The 17668-nt window shown below is 42.4% G+C and overlaps 1 protein-coding gene and 1 long non-coding RNA gene across 5 annotated transcripts; one reads left to right on the plus strand and one right to left on the minus strand.

The window, feature by feature from the left end:
• Nucleotides 1-203: 203 nt before the first annotated feature.
• Nucleotides 204-7585, minus strand: LOC119719468. Of its 3 annotated transcripts, XR_005269942.1 has the most exons (5): nucleotides 7455-7585; nucleotides 6151-6355; nucleotides 3592-3727; nucleotides 2970-3166; nucleotides 204-258 (listed from the first exon to the last, which is right to left on the minus strand). It is a non-coding gene; the product is annotated as an uncharacterized LOC119719468 (long non-coding RNA). The 3 variants fall into 3 exon arrangements; XR_005269943.1 differs by lacking the exons at nucleotides 6151-6355; nucleotides 7455-7585 and adding an exon at nucleotides 4263-4596; XR_005269941.1 differs by lacking the exons at nucleotides 6151-6355; nucleotides 7455-7585 and adding an exon at nucleotides 3974-4596.
• Nucleotides 7586-11976: 4391 nt separating this feature from the next.
• Nucleotides 11977-17535, plus strand: LOC119719257. 2 transcript variants are annotated; one of them, XM_038188634.1, is made up of 3 exons: nucleotides 11977-12476; nucleotides 15439-15743; nucleotides 16546-17535. In XM_038188634.1, the coding sequence occupies exons 1-2, from the start codon at nucleotides 12086-12088 to the stop codon at nucleotides 15720-15722; spliced, it is 675 nt and encodes a 224-aa protein (XP_038044562.1). In that variant the 5' UTR covers nucleotides 11977-12085; the 3' UTR covers nucleotides 15723-15743; nucleotides 16546-17535. The 2 variants fall into 2 exon arrangements, with proteins under 2 accessions (XP_038044562.1, XP_038044563.1); XM_038188635.1 differs by having other exon boundaries at nucleotides 15442-15743.
• Nucleotides 17536-17668: the final 133 nt, after the last annotated feature.

Genomic DNA, 17668 nt, shown 5'->3' on the forward strand with positions numbered 1-17668 from the left:
ATAGAAATTTCTGGATGACTACATTCTGAGCAATAAAATGTGTACAACACTGCAATATATGAAACTTTGAGCACAATATCGATGATAAACAGTAAATGACTGGGTTGTTTTTTTTGTGTGAACAAAAATCAAGTTCTTGCCTGGCGGTGAAGTGAACTTTGAGGATCATTTTGCTGCAAGAAACGTGGGTGACGTACGCTTCTAGAAAGCCGGATGACGGCACGACGAGGAACAATTCCTCTGCTTGCTTCTGGGGATCTGTTTTGGGGAGGAATGAAAATAAAATATTTCAAAAAGGAAATTGTTGTAACTTAACTCTTTCGCTACTGAATTTAATTTCCCGATTTTTTCACGTTTGTACGTAATAAATCTCTGGAAATTCCGCCGTGTGTCGATGTGGACGCCGCCATCTTTAAATGTCTCTCTGTAAACAACCTGCTCAAAATAACTTGCAGCAGACCCCGGCGAGACGGAGAGCCGTTGGTCGAGCGGCTCCAACTAGGGTCAGAGGTTATACGATATAAATTATGTAAATAAGGCACACATCATGGGGATTACCCACTGATCTCTATATAAAGACTGGATAGCTAATAAAGAGCCGCACAATGTACGAATTTAACGCCATATTGGTGAGACCGGCTGGTGATCTACAAAGGACAAGTTGCCATCTTTATAGACAGCTTGATTTCTTTTGTAACGTCGCGGCTCACTTGACTTATATTTTGGCCACCACCACTGACCAAGGTTTACTACAATTTTTCTAATGTCGTGGTTACTTTTATAATGCTGCAAATCACTTTTTCGGCGTTTTTGAAATAATAATCACTACGGGAATGTGTTCCTTTTAGAACATCATAATATGTGTACGTGACCAAAATGCGCGTCAACTGTTGATACAACGCGCGCTTATTTACGGGTAGAACGTTCGTATTATACGCGGCCATCTTTGTGAGACCAGGGGTGAATTGGTCAATATGCAAAGTCTACTGTGTGAATGTTGTATGCATATCCGCTATCCAGTCTTTATATAGAGATCAGTTGGATTACCCTGTTTATTTACAGTGACGTCACCGGGCCCCTGCCAGCGGCTCGCCGTAGCGAAAGAGTTAAACGAAATGAACCCATATACATTGTACTTGTTGGAACCCATTCATTGCTAAGTATGAAAAGGCTGACAGTCTTACATTAGGGCCAATTCAATGACAGATCTGCATTGACTACCTTTTCTAGTGAATTTTGGACAATTTGTCCCGAATAAAGAGATTTCTGGCTTTCCCGTCACAGATAAACTTGGAAGTTTAAGTCACGGTGTAAGTCACTTTCGTGAAATGTTCCACGACTGAAATCTTGCGCAATGGAAATGTTATGCCAGTTTGCGCCACGTAAATTATGCGTAAGTGGAGTTACGCCACTGGGCAATGTTTCGTAAAATGGACCGATCCAGTAAGCTCCTCCCACTGCGCACGTGGGCAAATTAACACGTGCTCCTCTCCAATGCCGCACTGCATTTCCCTGCCGCGCGCATCATACGCGCGTGCACGCATGTCGGACTTTTGTGCACGCATGTCGGACATAAATCACGGCTGTGATTGGTCAGAATACCATGGGGCAGTGCTTACTGGATCGGTCCATTGGTTGCTGAAGTCCAGACTCACCAGAAATGACCGTCCAGAAGCTGGCCGAGCCCGTCGGATTGCTGATGGTCAATTCCAGCTCCCGCTGCTGCGACACCAGGCACGTGCCAAAGTCCGGGTAGGATGGGGTCATCTGCGGATTGGCCAGGTTGGGCGTGCGATTCCGCAAGCCACGCCTGTAAAATAGAAAAAAGGAGTTCGTTTTACCTTTGCCTTTTATCAGAGAGTCCAGGGTTTGAATCCCACCGGCACCACTGACGTACCATTTGCTGCGTCCTTGGGCAAGACACTTTACATCTATTTGCCTCTCTTAATAAGTGGGTATCGGCGCAGCCACAAACTGATATCGATATGGATAGGGTTAATCTTTGCTCAGGATCAGACAAGGGTTTAATCCACTGATCTCCATATAAAGACTGGATAGCGGATAAAGAACCGCACAATGAATTCATTTGACGCCATAGTGGTGAGACCGGCTGGTGATCTATGAAGGACAAGTTGCCGTCTTTGTAACATCGTAGTTCCATGGGCGTAGCGAGGGGAGGCAAGGGAGGGCACTTGCCCCCCCCCCCCCCCCCGGAAAAGCAACAACAACACAAAAAAAAGAAGAAAAAAAAGAAAAGAAAAAGAGGCGCGAAGACAAAGTGGTGTAAATTTAATAAGTTGGGGGGGGGGGCAAAATGTCCCTGCCCCCCTCTCAAACTGATAAATCGAGAATGTGTTGAGAAATACAAACATTATTTGGCAAAAACTTTTTTTGCCCCCCTCTAGAAAAAATCCTGGCGACGCCCATGCGTAGTTCGCGTGGTTTACGTTTTGTCCACCGCCACTGACCACGTTTCACAACTTGTCAAATGTTGTGGTTTACTTTTGAATGCCGCAGTTCACTTTTTACGTTTGTAAATATAATCACGACAGAAATTTGTCCCTTTTTTAGATCATCACAATACGTGTACGTGATCAAAATGCGCGTTTACTCATGATACAGCGCGCGCTGTATGCACGCGCAGAACGTTTGTATATATACGCGGCCATTTTTGAAAGACCTGGGGCGATCTGGTCAAAATGTAAATTCAAGCCTGTGACTCGTGTATGGGTATCCGCCATCCAGTCTTTATATAGAGATCAGTGGTTTAATCTCACAGCTGGCTGTACGTTATGTCCTTGGGCAAGGCACTTTACCCCTACTTGTCTCTCTTTAATCATTCTCCCAGGAGAAAAAGTGGGTAACACAAGCTGATATCAATAGGGATAGCTGGGGTTTGTTTGGTTTCGGGCGTTACACGGACTAATACGTTAAACCCTCACTGTAAAGGGGGAAATGTATCACTATACCGCTTTGAGGAATCCTTGGACTCCTTGTCTTTGTCTGGTGGTGTCGGGGGTTTGGCCGATCCGAAATGTTCCAGGGTGATGTGGATTCGAAGGGTGCGGCGATGGCGGTGTGGTTTGAGACCTGGACCACATGGCTAGGGGTCGGTGGAGCCTAGCTCGACATCATGGCCATATAGTCCAACAACAATTCCTCGTCCCTGAATCAAAGAGGGGAAAAAAAATTAAATTAAAAAAAAAGCCAAATACAATCAAAAGTAGAGAAAGCAAGCCTTCAACCGAACCGAAATAGCAAAAAAGTTTGAAGAATAAACTGTAGCGGTAACATGCAGGGGTTGATCTAAGTTTGGCTCAATAGGGGGGGGGGGGGGGGGAGATGTGAATGTTTTTGTTTAAGCGGTGTGAGAGAAACCCTGCAATGATATTCAATAAACTGGATTAGGGACTTATAACCTAATTCACATGTTGACCAGGTAGGATTGGAACTGGGGCCCCCCAAGTCAAGGTGGAAGGCAAGTGAAATGCCACTGCGTCTACCTTACTTTACTACTTTACTACCTTACTTTACTAAAGCCCCTCCCATCTACCAAGGAAGAATTTACCAGAGGATATTCGCTAAGCTTACCCATGTTCCCAGTTAGGGTTCGGGGTCTCGATAGTCACTAGGCATATAAGGCCGCTCACAATACATGAATTAAGTGGACGAGTGGGTTGGCCATTCCCTCGACAAAACACGGAATCTTCACATCGTCAAGCATTTCCTGTAAATATGGATAAAAAAAATCAAAATGTGACAAATCAAAAGGGGGACGAAGGGTGGGGGGGGGGGGGGGGGCCTCTTCTGCACCCTCCGCATTCAACATTGGAGAGAGTAAAGCCTACCCCTAGAACTATGGGGCACCGCAAAGCCACAGATCTACTTCTACATGCTAAGTGAAACCAAGTGATTTCAATTTGAAGCCTTAAAGACTAGAGTGGTACATGTCCAACTGTTTGAAAAGACTGACCTCTCTGGTAGCAGACTATGGAGCGATGTTCAAAAATAGAGACCAGTACCAGATGTTTCTCTTGACTCAGTTGACTGTTGCGCACTTGATTTTTCGCCTCTCGAGTGCTTTGCTAGAGAGCAAAATCTTGCTTGTAATCTTGCTTGTAATTGAGGGTACAGTTGAAGTTGAGGGATTATATGACCCGTCAACGTGGGCAGAGCTCAACTTTAATAAGAAGGCATGTGGTTGCAGTATAGAAATGACAGGAAAGAATAACACTTGATGAGATACAATAATTGGTTAATACCTTGGATTGAAATTGCAGTAGTGGAATTTCCAACATTCCAAAAAAGTTTGTTATGAAAATACTTTCAAAATGGAGTGGCTTCCTCTCGTTCTTTCCTGAAATGATTTCAGCGATTGTGTAGTTTGCGAGCCCCTCTTTAGCATGTAATTCAGTTTTGATCAAAAGAGTCGAGGGTGTTTTTAATTTTATCATTCAAAATTGACCTTTTCAACCTAAAGCTGACTTCTCTCAATTCTAATGATTTTGTTCTCTATGTCTTGGGGAACCGGGCCCGTAACTACACGATTGTGTAGTGTAGGGCCCGGTTGAACAAAATCCACTGTAAAATTATTAGACCAAAACTAGTTGGCGACATTCTCAATAAACAGGTATGTCATAGATTTTTTGAGGGGAAATTTGGGGGTAAAATGACGATGACAGCGCGGCGACAACACTCCACACAACAATTTTACTGGACTACCTCCGTAAATAAAGGCCACACTTCCACCATGTACAAAAACATGTTGAACATTGTCAAATTTTTGGCAAAGCGCATGTTGCAATACCAAAACTTAATCGATCCCAAACCTGCACTTTGTACAGACGATCTTCCACTCTCAGCGGCACAAACCATCACCAACGTCAAAAAAACTTCCATTTTAACCACTTCGACACGAAAAAATGGCTGCAATCATCTTTTTCATCTTAAACCCCATCTTACAAGGAATCCTAAAAACTTGATAAAAATAGTTCGCCTTTTATGGAGAGATTTTTAATCCCAATTTTTTTCCTCAAGTTTCCATTTTTTCTGGTTGAAACCCAAGGGCGGGAGTTCGTCTTGTCACCCGATAGCAACATGTACTTAAGTGAAACGGGCGTTTAGCGTAAGTGTAACTTGAGACACCGAATTAGTGCAATTCCGACTTGAGTCAAGTCTATCCAAACTCTGGCTTTCGTGCAATCTTTACAATTGAAGGCTGGAGATATTGTTTAAAAAACAATTCACTGTATACCTTAATTGCTTTCCACTGGTCTGCATTATGATGAATCTTCTGCACAAACATTCCTTTGGATGTCCAAACAACAAACAACCCAGATGATACATTTTTTCAATTTGTTTAGAACACCAATTTGACACAACACTTGGTAAAAGTAGTCATGTTTTTTCCTTCAAAGAGATTGTACAATTTTGTTCATTCCCTGTCACATTCAAACAGTCAATGGCTTTGGCTCCAGCAAAACTTTGTGGATCTAGGTTGTGTGCATTTTTTTTTTTGGTGGACATTTGACCTCCACACACTGCACCCCACAACATGTGCAACTGACCATGGCATCAGGAGATGCTCCAAGAAATGATGAATCTGGGTCTATGTAGAGCCCGACATTCCACAGTGTAACATTTTGATGGCCCTTTAACTCTAAACACTGTTTCAGAGAAGCCAAGGCCACTGACTCATGATCATTCCCCCATTTCATGGCCCTGGTTGGAAAGAACGAGGTAAGTCAAAGCATTTTGGAACAGAGTGAAGAGATATCCCTCTTTGACGATCCATTCATGAATTTGACCACAGACCCCAGTACTGATGCAGTAATTCTACCATAACGATAGAGGTGCCACAAGTTCGATTTTCTCTGTCCAGATGTGCTTGATGCAATGAGTTCTGCTTGCTCTTCAGAGATTTGCTGACGGTCCGGAACTTCAGTTGCTTTAAGGTGACAATAGGGTGTTGGTAGTTCTGTCTGCAACTCTAGTTTTACATTATTTTCATTTTCTGATGCTGTGTCAGTGTCTTCATCTTGCTTAGGGAGGAGTGAAAAAATGCATGCCTCTGGGCTTACCCTTTTCAGTGCATCTAAATCAAGATCTCCTAAAGTGGCTGTTGATGTAGGGTTGAGTGGGCGTACTGACCTATTTTCTTGCCGGCCTTGACTGATGTTTAGGCTTTGTGAAGCTAAGATCTTTAAGGGTACATGGGTCTAAGTCCCTCCCATTCATGCAGTCTTTGTTCCAACTACAGGCCTTTTCAATACATGCCTGTGAAGTGTAACCTAGGCGGTTCGCTGCCTCCAACTTGAACATTACTGCTGCAATATGGCTGCATGCCTCTCCAAGCCTGGAAATAAAATATATGTAACACAAAATCATGTTAATGGAAGACAATCTCCTTATCACCCCAATCCAAGAACACAAATGTGTAGGGCCCCTGTTTAGTTTCGATCAAATTGCAGTCAAGGTGTTTTCTTATTTAAATATGACCTTTTTAACCTGAAGCAGATTTCTGATGACACATTTCTTTTGTAATTGTTGAAGTTCCTTGGGGTAGAAATTCAAATGTTCTTATGCTGTTTATGGTTGGTGCTATGTGATTCAGCACACCTTACGTGTTCACAGTACCCCCAAATTACCCTAAAAAATCAGCACCCCATACATGAATGTTCCTACTGTCGCCGACTAGTTTCATTGGTTAGTCAAATAATTAAAAGTGGATTTTGTTCCCTCATAGAAACCAGGCCCGTAGATACACAATCACCTTGTGAGTCGGCACTAAACCTAGACCTGTTAAGCTAGCGTCAATAACATAGCCAAGTTCACGGGACTTAAAACATACTATTTTTGTCAGATTTTAAAGTAATATTCCAAGTGATTTTTGATGCACTTCTAATGACGTAAGCGATTAATTTCGTAAAGCGCATTGATTTTTTTCCTGATGATGTAATGAGCTATGTAGGAATAAATTATTTTGCTGTGCCAACGACTACTACTAGCATTCAGTAGTTGGCTACTGTTACTAATATTGTAAAGTTGGTACTTGGAGGTACATGTGACTTAGTACCATTTACCCTGAAAAAATATTTGCACTTAAAATCCTTCAACTTAGCTAAAGTTTAAAGAGTAAATCTTGGAATGAATTTTTTAAAAACATAAAGTAGGCCCCTAGTCATAAAATATTTATATGCTGCTTCTGAAAAGCATGTTGTCCTTTTCGGAATGAACGTTGCAACCTGACACTGCTTTTTTTTCTTCAAAATTATATCATCTCATCATAATGATGATTGGACATGACTCTGGGACTGAGAAACACTTCCAACAAGGAAATACTTCAAAAATTCTCTCGACTGTCCATAGACTTTGTACACAACCGCTGAAGTGGCGTCAGGTTGCAACACTTTTTCCTTGTCACAAAACTAATCGAAGTAAAGCTCTTCTCTTACCCTGCCATGCACATGCAGTGAGCAGCAACTACTGATCCTGTGGATTTGTTGATCATAATCCAGGTACTCACAGGGGGATTGGTCAAGCTCTGTGATAGACCCGTGAACGTGGCGTTGTAGTTTACAAGCCACGTTCACGGGATTGCAGGTCAACTCGCCCCCTGGCCGACTCGCCCCTTACCGACTTGCCCCTTACTGACTCGCCCCCTGACCGACTTGCCCCCTGACCGACTCGCCCCCTGACCGACTCGCCCTTTACCGACTCGCCCCCTGGCCGACTCGCCTCCTAGCCGACTCGCCCCCTGACCGACTCGCCCTTTACCGACTCGCCCCCTGGCCGACTCGCCTCCTAGCCGACTCGCCCCCTCGCCAACTTGCCTCCTAGCCGACTCGCCCCCTGGAAAATTATGCACCTTACAAGGACATCGTGAAAAAAAAAAGACAGTGGAGGGGAACACATTGCATCCGTGTTTCACGACACTCAATGGAGCCAAATTATTCAAACGCCATTTTGAAATGATTTCTGGTACAATAACAATAATAACTATAATAAATGGTGATAATAACCAAAAATAAAAAGGTCATACATGAAAATATGACAATCCCTTTCCGCAAGAGAAGAGGGTCAGCAAATCACGTTCAAATCAGCTTCGTTATCTGAGTTTTGGTTAACATTTTCGAAACAGTTCGGTACGGTACGTTAAGAACACCACCATTTTTTTTTTCTTCAAAATATACATCCTTAATTCTCAAAATACTTTTTGATGAAACTGAGGACCCAGACGCGGCGGGTACCTGCCGCCCGCCGGCAGTCACCATGAAATAGACCTGCTGCTACGCGCATAGGCCCCAAGGGCACTCCCCGATTATCGGTACAGCTGTGCTAATGTGTTTCCAACCCCAAATTCTTCAAAATGGCGTTTGAATAATTTGGCTCCATTGGGTTTCACCATGGAGGAACACCCTGCGACCGGGCAATGTGTTCCCTCCACTGTCGTTATTATTATTTTTTTCACGATATCCTTGTAGGGTGCTTAATTTTCCAGGGGTTAGTCGGTCAGGAGGCGAGTCGGTCAGGGGGCGAGTCGAACGGGGGGAGTTGGCAAGGGGGCGAGTCGGCTAGGGGGCTGGTCGGCCAGGGGGCGAGCTTGTAAGGGGCGAGTCGGTCAGGCGGGGAGTCGGTAAGGGGCGAGTCGGTAAGGGGCGAGTCGGCCAGGGGGCGAGTTGACCTGACACCGTTCACGGGTCTAGCTCTGTGTGAATGAGTGACTCTGCTTCGAAGTACACAAACAGGGCTATCAGTATCAGCACTTACTGAAGAATGGCGCGTATGGCCTGGACAAATCCATTCACGAAGTAGCTGTAGGAGTCCAATGACTTGAATGATTTCATTGTGTCTTTAGTGTATGGGCCAGGTGAATTAGTCTAATATTTATGATAGTGGATATTTTGCCGGAGGTAATGACGGCAAACTAACGTTTACTAAAGGTTTGCCGGCGGCAATCCATATCAATAGAGGGTGCTGTACTCCTTAAGACAGGGGGCTGAATTATAAGATGTATTAAATTCCCACCAAAAGTTGTGTAGCACGTTTGGTGTAGCTCTAGTGAGCGGGATGACTCGGGTTCGATCCCGATCCCCGCCACATTTTAAAGGTTTTTTTCCCCATCCCCAAATAAATAAGAATATTCTTCTTTTATTATTTTTGGCCAAAAAAAAAATCTCCGGTTTCTGGTATGGAACTTGCCCCAAAAGTGGTGCGGCAACGCGGCTTTTTTTTTTTTTTTTTACCTGTTTTTTTTTGTTTTGGCTTCAAATGTCGGCTGATGACTGCAAATGGTGCCCGACTAAACTTAGTGCAAATATATGGGAGTCCAGAGAGGCAACATAAAGCTTATTCAGTTATTCTCGATCATAACCCCATCTAAAAACATGTTAAAATTGTGCAGCAGCAGGATTCCAGTCAAACCAGTGAGTTTGGCGGTTTTGAGACATCATCTTGTATTGGAAAAAAAAACTTTTTCATTTTGCCGACGCGCATGGCTACGGCGACGCGCGCGCATACCAGAAACCAGAGACTTTTTTTTTTTGGTCTTAACATGTCTTAAACATTTTATTGCAGAGTATTACATTTTCTTTTTCAGATTTGTGGCTCTGGCATTGGCATGTCTGGAGGATTTTTTTTAGGCAGTGTATATTTTGCCGGAGACGGCAAACCTTTAGTAAACGTTAGTTTGCCAGATATGCACAGAACATGCGCAGTTACTGTTTTTTTGTACTTAAAACATTTTCCGGTGACAAATTTTAGTCTGGCTCCATGCCAAAACTATCGTTGTAACCTCGTTTTCACGAGATGGGATTCAGACCATTTTATAATTTCGGACTATATTTCCCTTTTATAAAAAAATCCTCCAGAGCCACAAATCTGAAAAAGAAAATGTAATACTCTGCAAAAAAATGTTTGAGACATGTTAAAATAATAAAAGAAGAATATTCTTATTTATTTGGGGATGAGAAAAAAAACCTTTAAAAACGTGGTGCGGTCGGAATCGAACCAGAGTCATCCCGCTTACTAGAGCCTTTGCTTAACCACTACACCAAACGTGCTACACAACTTTTGGAGGGAATTTAATACATCTTATAATTCAGCCCTATCTTAAAGAGTACAGCGCCCTCTGTTGATATGGATTGCCGCCGGCAAACCTTTAGTAAACGTTGGTTTGCCGTCATTACCTCCGGCAAAATATCCACTTTTTTTTTTAAAGGGATATAAAAGTCCGAAATTATAAAATGGTCTGAATCCCATCTTGTGAATACGAGGTTACAACGATAATATTGGCATGGAGCCAGACTAAAATTTGTCACCGGAAAATGTTTGTACAAAAAAACAGTAACTGCGCATGTTCAGTGCATATCCGGCAAACTAACGTTTACTGAAGGTTTGCCGTCTCCGGCAAAATATCCACTGCCAATAATTATACATGTCGCCATCAGGCCACAAGGTTGGGTTGTTACTGTACTGCAATCCTCCACCGAACGGATCCGATATTTGTTAGCCCCATAAATGTGGCCTATTTACTGGACTGCCTCCGTAAACATAGGCCACACATCCACATGTACAAAAACGTGTCGACTTTCCCAAATATTGATTTTCACATTTAGGCTTAGTTTGTAGGATTTTTTTGCTTTAGAAGCAAACTCACCCTCTTTATAGGCTAGTCAGAAAGTGCTGCCTTTTTTCAGATGTCTAATTTTTGTGAAATTTCATGTTGAAATTTTTGATAAAAAATGTACATCTGAAAAAAGGCGGCACTTTCTGATTAGCCTATAAAGAGGGTGAGTATGCTTCTAAAGCAAAATTAAACTACAAACTAAGCCTAAATGCGAAAATCAAAATTTAGCAAAGTCGACACGTTTTTTGTACATGTGGATGTGTGGCCTATGTTTACGGAGGCAGTCCAGTAAATAGGCCACATTTATGGGGCTAGGTATTTGTTAGCTCAAATACCTAGAGCTAGGTATTTGTAAAGTTCCGTTGGGAAATTGAACTGTTAATTTGTCATTGTACCTTGACTCTGACGATAGATGATACGGCCGTCTGTGCTGATATATGCTAGTGCTCGTTCGTTTACTACTATACTGCACTGAAAGTGCGCTGAAAGTGCGTCAACCCCAACCTCGTCCCCAGGGTGTCGAGCAGTACGCGCCCACCACTACCTGCTCTCTCACCGGTCACCCTGGTATTGGATCATTTGCATGTGCAAGATTTTTGAACACGTATGCAAATGAGGAACAGTCTGGTGCCTGGATATGCGTTACACATTAGCGTTTGTTTTTGTATGCGGTGTTTGGGGTAAAAACAGAGTCAATTCGTAGCAGCGCGAGCACGGCGTGAGTTACGAAAACACGATTTTTGAAATCAAACTGTTACGATGTTATCGAGACAATATGCAGTATCATATTTCATATTAATATGAGCAGATTGGAAAGGAAATTAGTATTTTCGAGAAGGCGTGGACGAATGATCGCGAAAACACGTACTGCACGTTGTGAATATATAGCACCAAGTACACGATAAAAATCCATTACTAGCCAATTGCGGTATCCAATCAGGATACAGGAAGAAAGTTTCCTATCCAGGGTTTACTATTGGAAACGCGGTTGGAAATAAAGTAAGCACTGGGGACGAGGTTGCGTCAACCCTCTTTTGCGTGAAACATCTTTTGCGGCGCAGAATGGACTGGCCCACTCTACCATGAATCACCGGGGGAGCCGGTGGCTAGTTTTACTACACCAATGTAATATAATAGCGGTCATTAACACCTGTCCCGGTATCCCACAGCTTCTGCTTGATTTTAAGCAATAACTGATTAATTTAATCTAAAATACAATAAAAGTGTATTTCAATTTGAATACAAAATTAGTGATAATTAACTTGCATTTTTCCAAACCACCCCTTCACGAAATGTTTGAACCGCGCATTTGCGAAGTATAAAGGGATCTGTCAGCGCAGTGGGGCACAACATGACGCGGTGACCACGAATCCGCATGGTCGACTTGAACGTAAACCATCATGTGTTTTATAGCTCCATGCGTAAACATGCTCGCAATAATTTCCAAGTTCAGTTAAAATGAATTCAACAAGCAAATCTAATTGCATCATGGATGGAAAAGGTAGGAGGATGTTTCTGGTCAACGTGTCAGAAAAAAACCACGAATTCCAAAAAATCTGGAGGAAAAACGAATTGATAGAGGTATCACCTTACCAAACTTGGTTGGAGGTGTTCGAGCACGCGTGTCCTACCTTATACCGTCAGCTGATGATGGAGCTTTTGTATGACGAGCCAAGACTTAAGATCCAGCTCGCCTCATCAACGGCTTCCGATCCCTCGGATTTACTTATCTCTGTGAGGAGAGATCAACAAGTGAAATGCGCCCTTGAGTTTCGCCCCTCCCTGGACGTTGTTCACTTCGAGTTGACATCTCGGAGAGTTGATTATCCATCTCGAAACTTTTTCTCGGGTAAGTTCAATGGTTGTACTACTAGTTCTGTTGCTCGTCACTTAATTGCATACCACGGAGATTATTTCAATGTTATTTATTTAAAAGTTCCTTTAGCTTGAACTTCTAAAAAATATAGTTGTCTCATTCGTATTTTGAAAACAAAATATTTATTTTGGACAACTAAAAAAACGTTACGATAAATACAAAATACTGAGCAGTCAACCTCTTTCTTCTAGTTCTGACAATGCATGTGCAAAAAATGTAAGGTATTGCATTGCCACTGTTTATTAAATGTCGCCGACGTACCGCAATTAAGCTGCTCACGTTGCATGAACGGCGGTGGTAGCTAGGCGGATTCTGAAGCTGATGACGGACATAAACCACTATAGTCTAATACGACTTGTCATCAAGTCTATGTAGTGATTGGACCGATAACATGTTGAATATTCATGTCAAATAATAAACCAGCCAAGCATGTCAATGGGCGGTTTCCCACAAGCCGCCCGCGATACGGTGTAGCATGAATTTAGGTTTTATGAATTACAGACTCTTTGGTGGTATTGCGCATGGTCATGCATAGATAATTTGGAGAGGGACCGGTCACGTGCGCGTGAGAGGGTTTAACCAAAGGGAAAAAGAGCCCGACTTTCATACGAGTGTGATTTGCATACAACAACGGCAGTTGTCGTATGCAAATCACACTTAGTTGAGAAATTATTCGCACAGAGTGTGATTTGCATACGACAACGGCAGTCTGGTATGCAGCGGTGAAACCGCCGTGAAGTCAATCGTACCGTGCAGACCGCGCTGTAGTACAAGGTACAACATGTAGTTGGTGTTTACTTTATCTGTACAAGTTAAGGTTCTTCGTCGTAGAGCAACTCATACCTTTTCGAAAAAACGTTCTTTGGTCTTAAATTTTTTCATCCATCTGGCCAAAAGACGACTTTCAGTCATTATCTTCCACAAATATCGTCCCGAAAATGCTCCCCATGCAATTTCAAAATGGCGGCCGCGCTGTAATGTATGCATTATGGGAGCGCGCTTGGGCAAGATGATGAATATGCATCATAGTTTATGACGTTTGTCGGACACTCGGCGCGGCTGGCCATACAAACACGAGGTCATGAACTAAATAATGCATATTCATTATCTTGCCCAAGCGCGCTCGCATAATGCATACATTACAGCGCGGCCGCCATTTTGAAATCGCATGGGGAGCATTTTCGGGACGATATTTGTGGAAGATGATGACTGAAAGTCGTCTTTTGGCCAGATGGATGAAAATATTGAAACCAAAGAACGTTTTTTCGAAAAGGTATGAGTTGCTCTACGACTAAGAACCTTAACTTTGGAAATTTGTGTCCTGGATGAAAAGATAATCTCGATCGAAATATGTAGCAAAATCGCTACATCAGCAGCCAAAAAAATTCAGTCTCTGTGGCGTGGAAGCATCGGGCGTCTGGCCGTACTACAGAGCTTGCGATAGTACTGTAACGGCCAGACGCAGTCGGGCTAGTATTAAACTAGTATCCGATTACGTTACATGTAATTACTTATGCTTATACGCTGTAACACTAACCATGGAGGAAACATTCTTATTAGAACAGTGAAATTCATGCACCACAAAAAACATGGCCTTTCGAACATTGTGTTTCTCAGCAAATATAATAGCTCCATGGTAATTGGTATGAATGAAATGTTAAATGATAACGGAAGAATAAATTCTAAACTTCATGTCAGTGAAAAAACTCGCCGTCATCGATGCCGAAACGTCAATGCCGCATGACCTTCAAGTTTAAGTCTGGAAGAAATCGTTCAAAAAACTTCCCCAAATCTATGTATTTATATCAATTTCTAGGAATTTCGTCAACAGCGGCAACCGCACATCCGTGCCGAAATGTAAATGGGGGGGGGGGGGGGGGGGGGGGGGGGGGGGGGGGGGGGGGGGGGGGGGGGGGGGCTTGTACCCATCATCTAAATGGGGGCGCTCTTCAAAACTGACCATTATTATGCATACTACATATTATATGGACATTTTCTCGGCGCATTGTAATGGTGGTTGACTGGGTTTTCTTTTGAGGAAAAGATGTCAGAAGAACTCTTTAAACATTTATTTTAATCGTTGCTGCCAAACAAAATTGGCAAAAAAAAAATCAGCTTGGGGGGGGGGGGGAGCCGGGGCGGGGGGGGGGGGGGGAATACGCCACTGTTCTTGCATCATCTTTATATGTTTATTTTTTAACGAATTTTAACGTGAAAAGCGTATTTGAACATATTTCATGATGGATATATGCAGTATTCAAATGAATGATAATTATTGTTATTATTCCACATTCATAAATACCTCAGACAGTTTACGCATTCCTATTGGTCGAGAGCCCATCACGTGGCCGGTCTTAAACGGTTGATAATGACATGGCTAGGGCCCTGGTCTTAAACACTTTTCCATTGTCACAATGAAATGTGGACTCCTAAAAATCCAGTGCCTGTTATCGTTTCATTGGTTGAACGTTCACAATCCTCACGTAGGCATGCGCAACACTAACAGGGAGTCAGAATTTTATAGTTCTAAATTCAAAACGCAACGCGCCAGGTGCATTCTGCGTGACATCGCGCAGAACATGATACGCGCGCGTCAATCTCCATAAAAGGGTTGTTTACATCTTACTTGCCAGCTGAACACTCCATTATTTTGCAAGAGGGATGTTTCAAAAAGCATAAAGTGAATTTGTTGAACAAAATCGGGATGTTTTGAACGAATTATATGATTTTTTCTTACCGAAAAGGTATTTATGAATGGGAATAAATATGTGCTCCGTCGGTATTTATCACTCTGTTTAAGACCACTTAGAGTCTGGGTGCTGATAATTACCCTCGCCTCCGGCTCGGGTAATTATCAGCACCCAGACTCTAAGTGGTCTTAAACAGAGTGATAAAAACCTCCGAAGCACACATTTATTCCCTTATCGTTACGCAGCAGGCAATGGCGTGTCAAGCATGGGTGGTTCGACTGACGCGGCAGGCGATGCTGCACCAAGGCCGTTGCGTTCCAGAGATGAGAGCCTCGAGGAAGGTTTGGCAAGCGTCCGCATCGGAGGCGAGCATCCCGAGTCCTGCCCTTCGCCTCGCCCAGAAGCAACAGGTGCTGAAGAGGACAAAGGAGCAAGGGCCCTGGCTCTAGCTGAGATAAAAGCTGCAGCTATGGCATCTCAACAAGATGCCTTTGACAAGCTTGGGAAGGGCAATAACAGCTCCGTCTAAGTCTCCAGCCGGAAAAAAGTGGTAAGCGTCTTGTATTACAATTTCTGGTTTAAGCAATATTCCCAGACTGAAGACCATGGCCCTATTTCACATGCTGGTTCACGAGAAAAAAATTATGCTGGGGGGGGGGAATAAAGTCAAACATTTACATAAAGTAACTGCCCACAGCAGTTTGCTGAAATTAAAACGTGCAAAGAAATTCCTGACTTTTGTTGCATATTTCTCTTATAGTACATGTACATTTTTTACAACGCCTGAATAAATCCCAGTTAGATTGTTCAAGAATGAAGAAATAGCACAGGAAAATTCTTTTCCACAGTAAAAAAAATAACAGTGTATAGATATTGATGTAAAAAAAAAAACAGTCACTTTTTCTGTAAGGCCAAAAAAAAAAAGTCTCCGGTTTCTGGTATGCGCGCGCGTCGTCGTAGCCATGCGCGTCGGCAAAATGAAAAATTTTTTTTTCAATGAAAGATGATGTCTCAAAACCGTCAAACTCACTGGTTTGACTGGAATTCTGCTGCTGCACAATTTCAACGTGTTTTTAGATGGGGTTATGATCGAGAATAAGCTTTATGTGGCCTCTCTGGACTCCCATATATATTTGCACTAAGTTGAGTCGGGCACCATTTGCAGTCATCAGCCGACATTTGAAGCAAAAAAGTCGGGTAAAAAAAAAAAAAGCCGCGTCGCCGCACCACTTTTTGGACAAGCTCCATACCAGAAACTGGAGACTTTTTTTTGTGGCCTAAAATATGGTTTAAGCAAAAACAAAACAAAAATTTAAACAAAAAATGCTTGCTTCCTTTTGTGTTTTTAACAGTGAGGGTCTCGTTGGACAGACAACGAAATCAGGAATGTTTGAAATGGAACGTCTTTCCAAGTTGAGAACTCCTCTTCTCTAGTTTTTAAGACCATGGGCCCACAACCTAAGAACGTTTTGGGGGTTGATCCTAGCATCGATTGGGGGCAGCATAACAAGGTTTGCCAATTCATGTATATCATTTAGAATCTACACCACGTGCCTTAATTAGTGTGGCACCGTGTGTTTCATATACTTCCATTTGTAGCAAATAAGACAAGAGTCCATGCGGATGCCGAAATTACTTTTTTAACCATTTTTCAGCTTACACTATGAAAGGTTTAGCCATTCTGAATCGATAAAACAGAATTTTGTTCACTCTGGGGATACCAATGACTTCCATCTACTCAAAATTTGCATGAAGATTGCTTTAAATAGATTACAGAGCTAAAAACGCTTTAGTTTAGATTACTGCATGTACATTGCATTGCGGAGTACATTTTTTTTTCAAGTACCTTCAACGGTATATATCTTAACCCAAACCTCCCCAAATCCATCCCCAATTTTGGTGGATTTTGGGGGACTTGGTCCTGCAGGCCTGGTTTAACTAAATATTGATGGAGTATGATGGACTTAGGCCTGGAGGCCTAAAAACAAAGCATGCATTGGAAGCAGTGTGAATGATGGATTTGGAGGACTTGGTCCACTACTTAGTAACAGACAGTAGGGAGTTGGGGTTAAATATGTAATTATGTGCGGCTATGCTGAGCTTGTTTAAATAATTAATGACTTTTTGTTTTCATCGTGTCAGCAATATTGGAACCTTTTTTGACAATAAGATTCAAGGCATCAAATACCCAGTAGAACCTAGTGCATAGAAGTTTTTGGCGATTTTTTATTATTCATTCTTTTAATTCTTAACGTCTTCCAAAATAGGAAAAAAAAGTGGGGGAAAAAAAAAAACAATTCTCATAGACGCATTAAGTGAAACATGCTTTTCAAAAAAGATTTTTTAACAATGATAAAGAAACTTGGCGCAGTTTTCAATATTGTGACAAAAATATATACTCAGTACTTGATAATAAAAAACCGCAATATATTAAATTGTTTTATGAGATTTATTAATAATTTTATGTATAAAGTG

Source organism: Patiria miniata, unplaced genomic scaffold, assembly GCF_015706575.1.
Source record: "Patiria miniata isolate m_02_andy unplaced genomic scaffold, ASM1570657v1 HiC_scaffold_8, whole genome shotgun sequence".
Lineage (NCBI taxonomy): Eukaryota > Metazoa > Echinodermata > Asteroidea > Valvatida > Asterinidae > Patiria > Patiria miniata.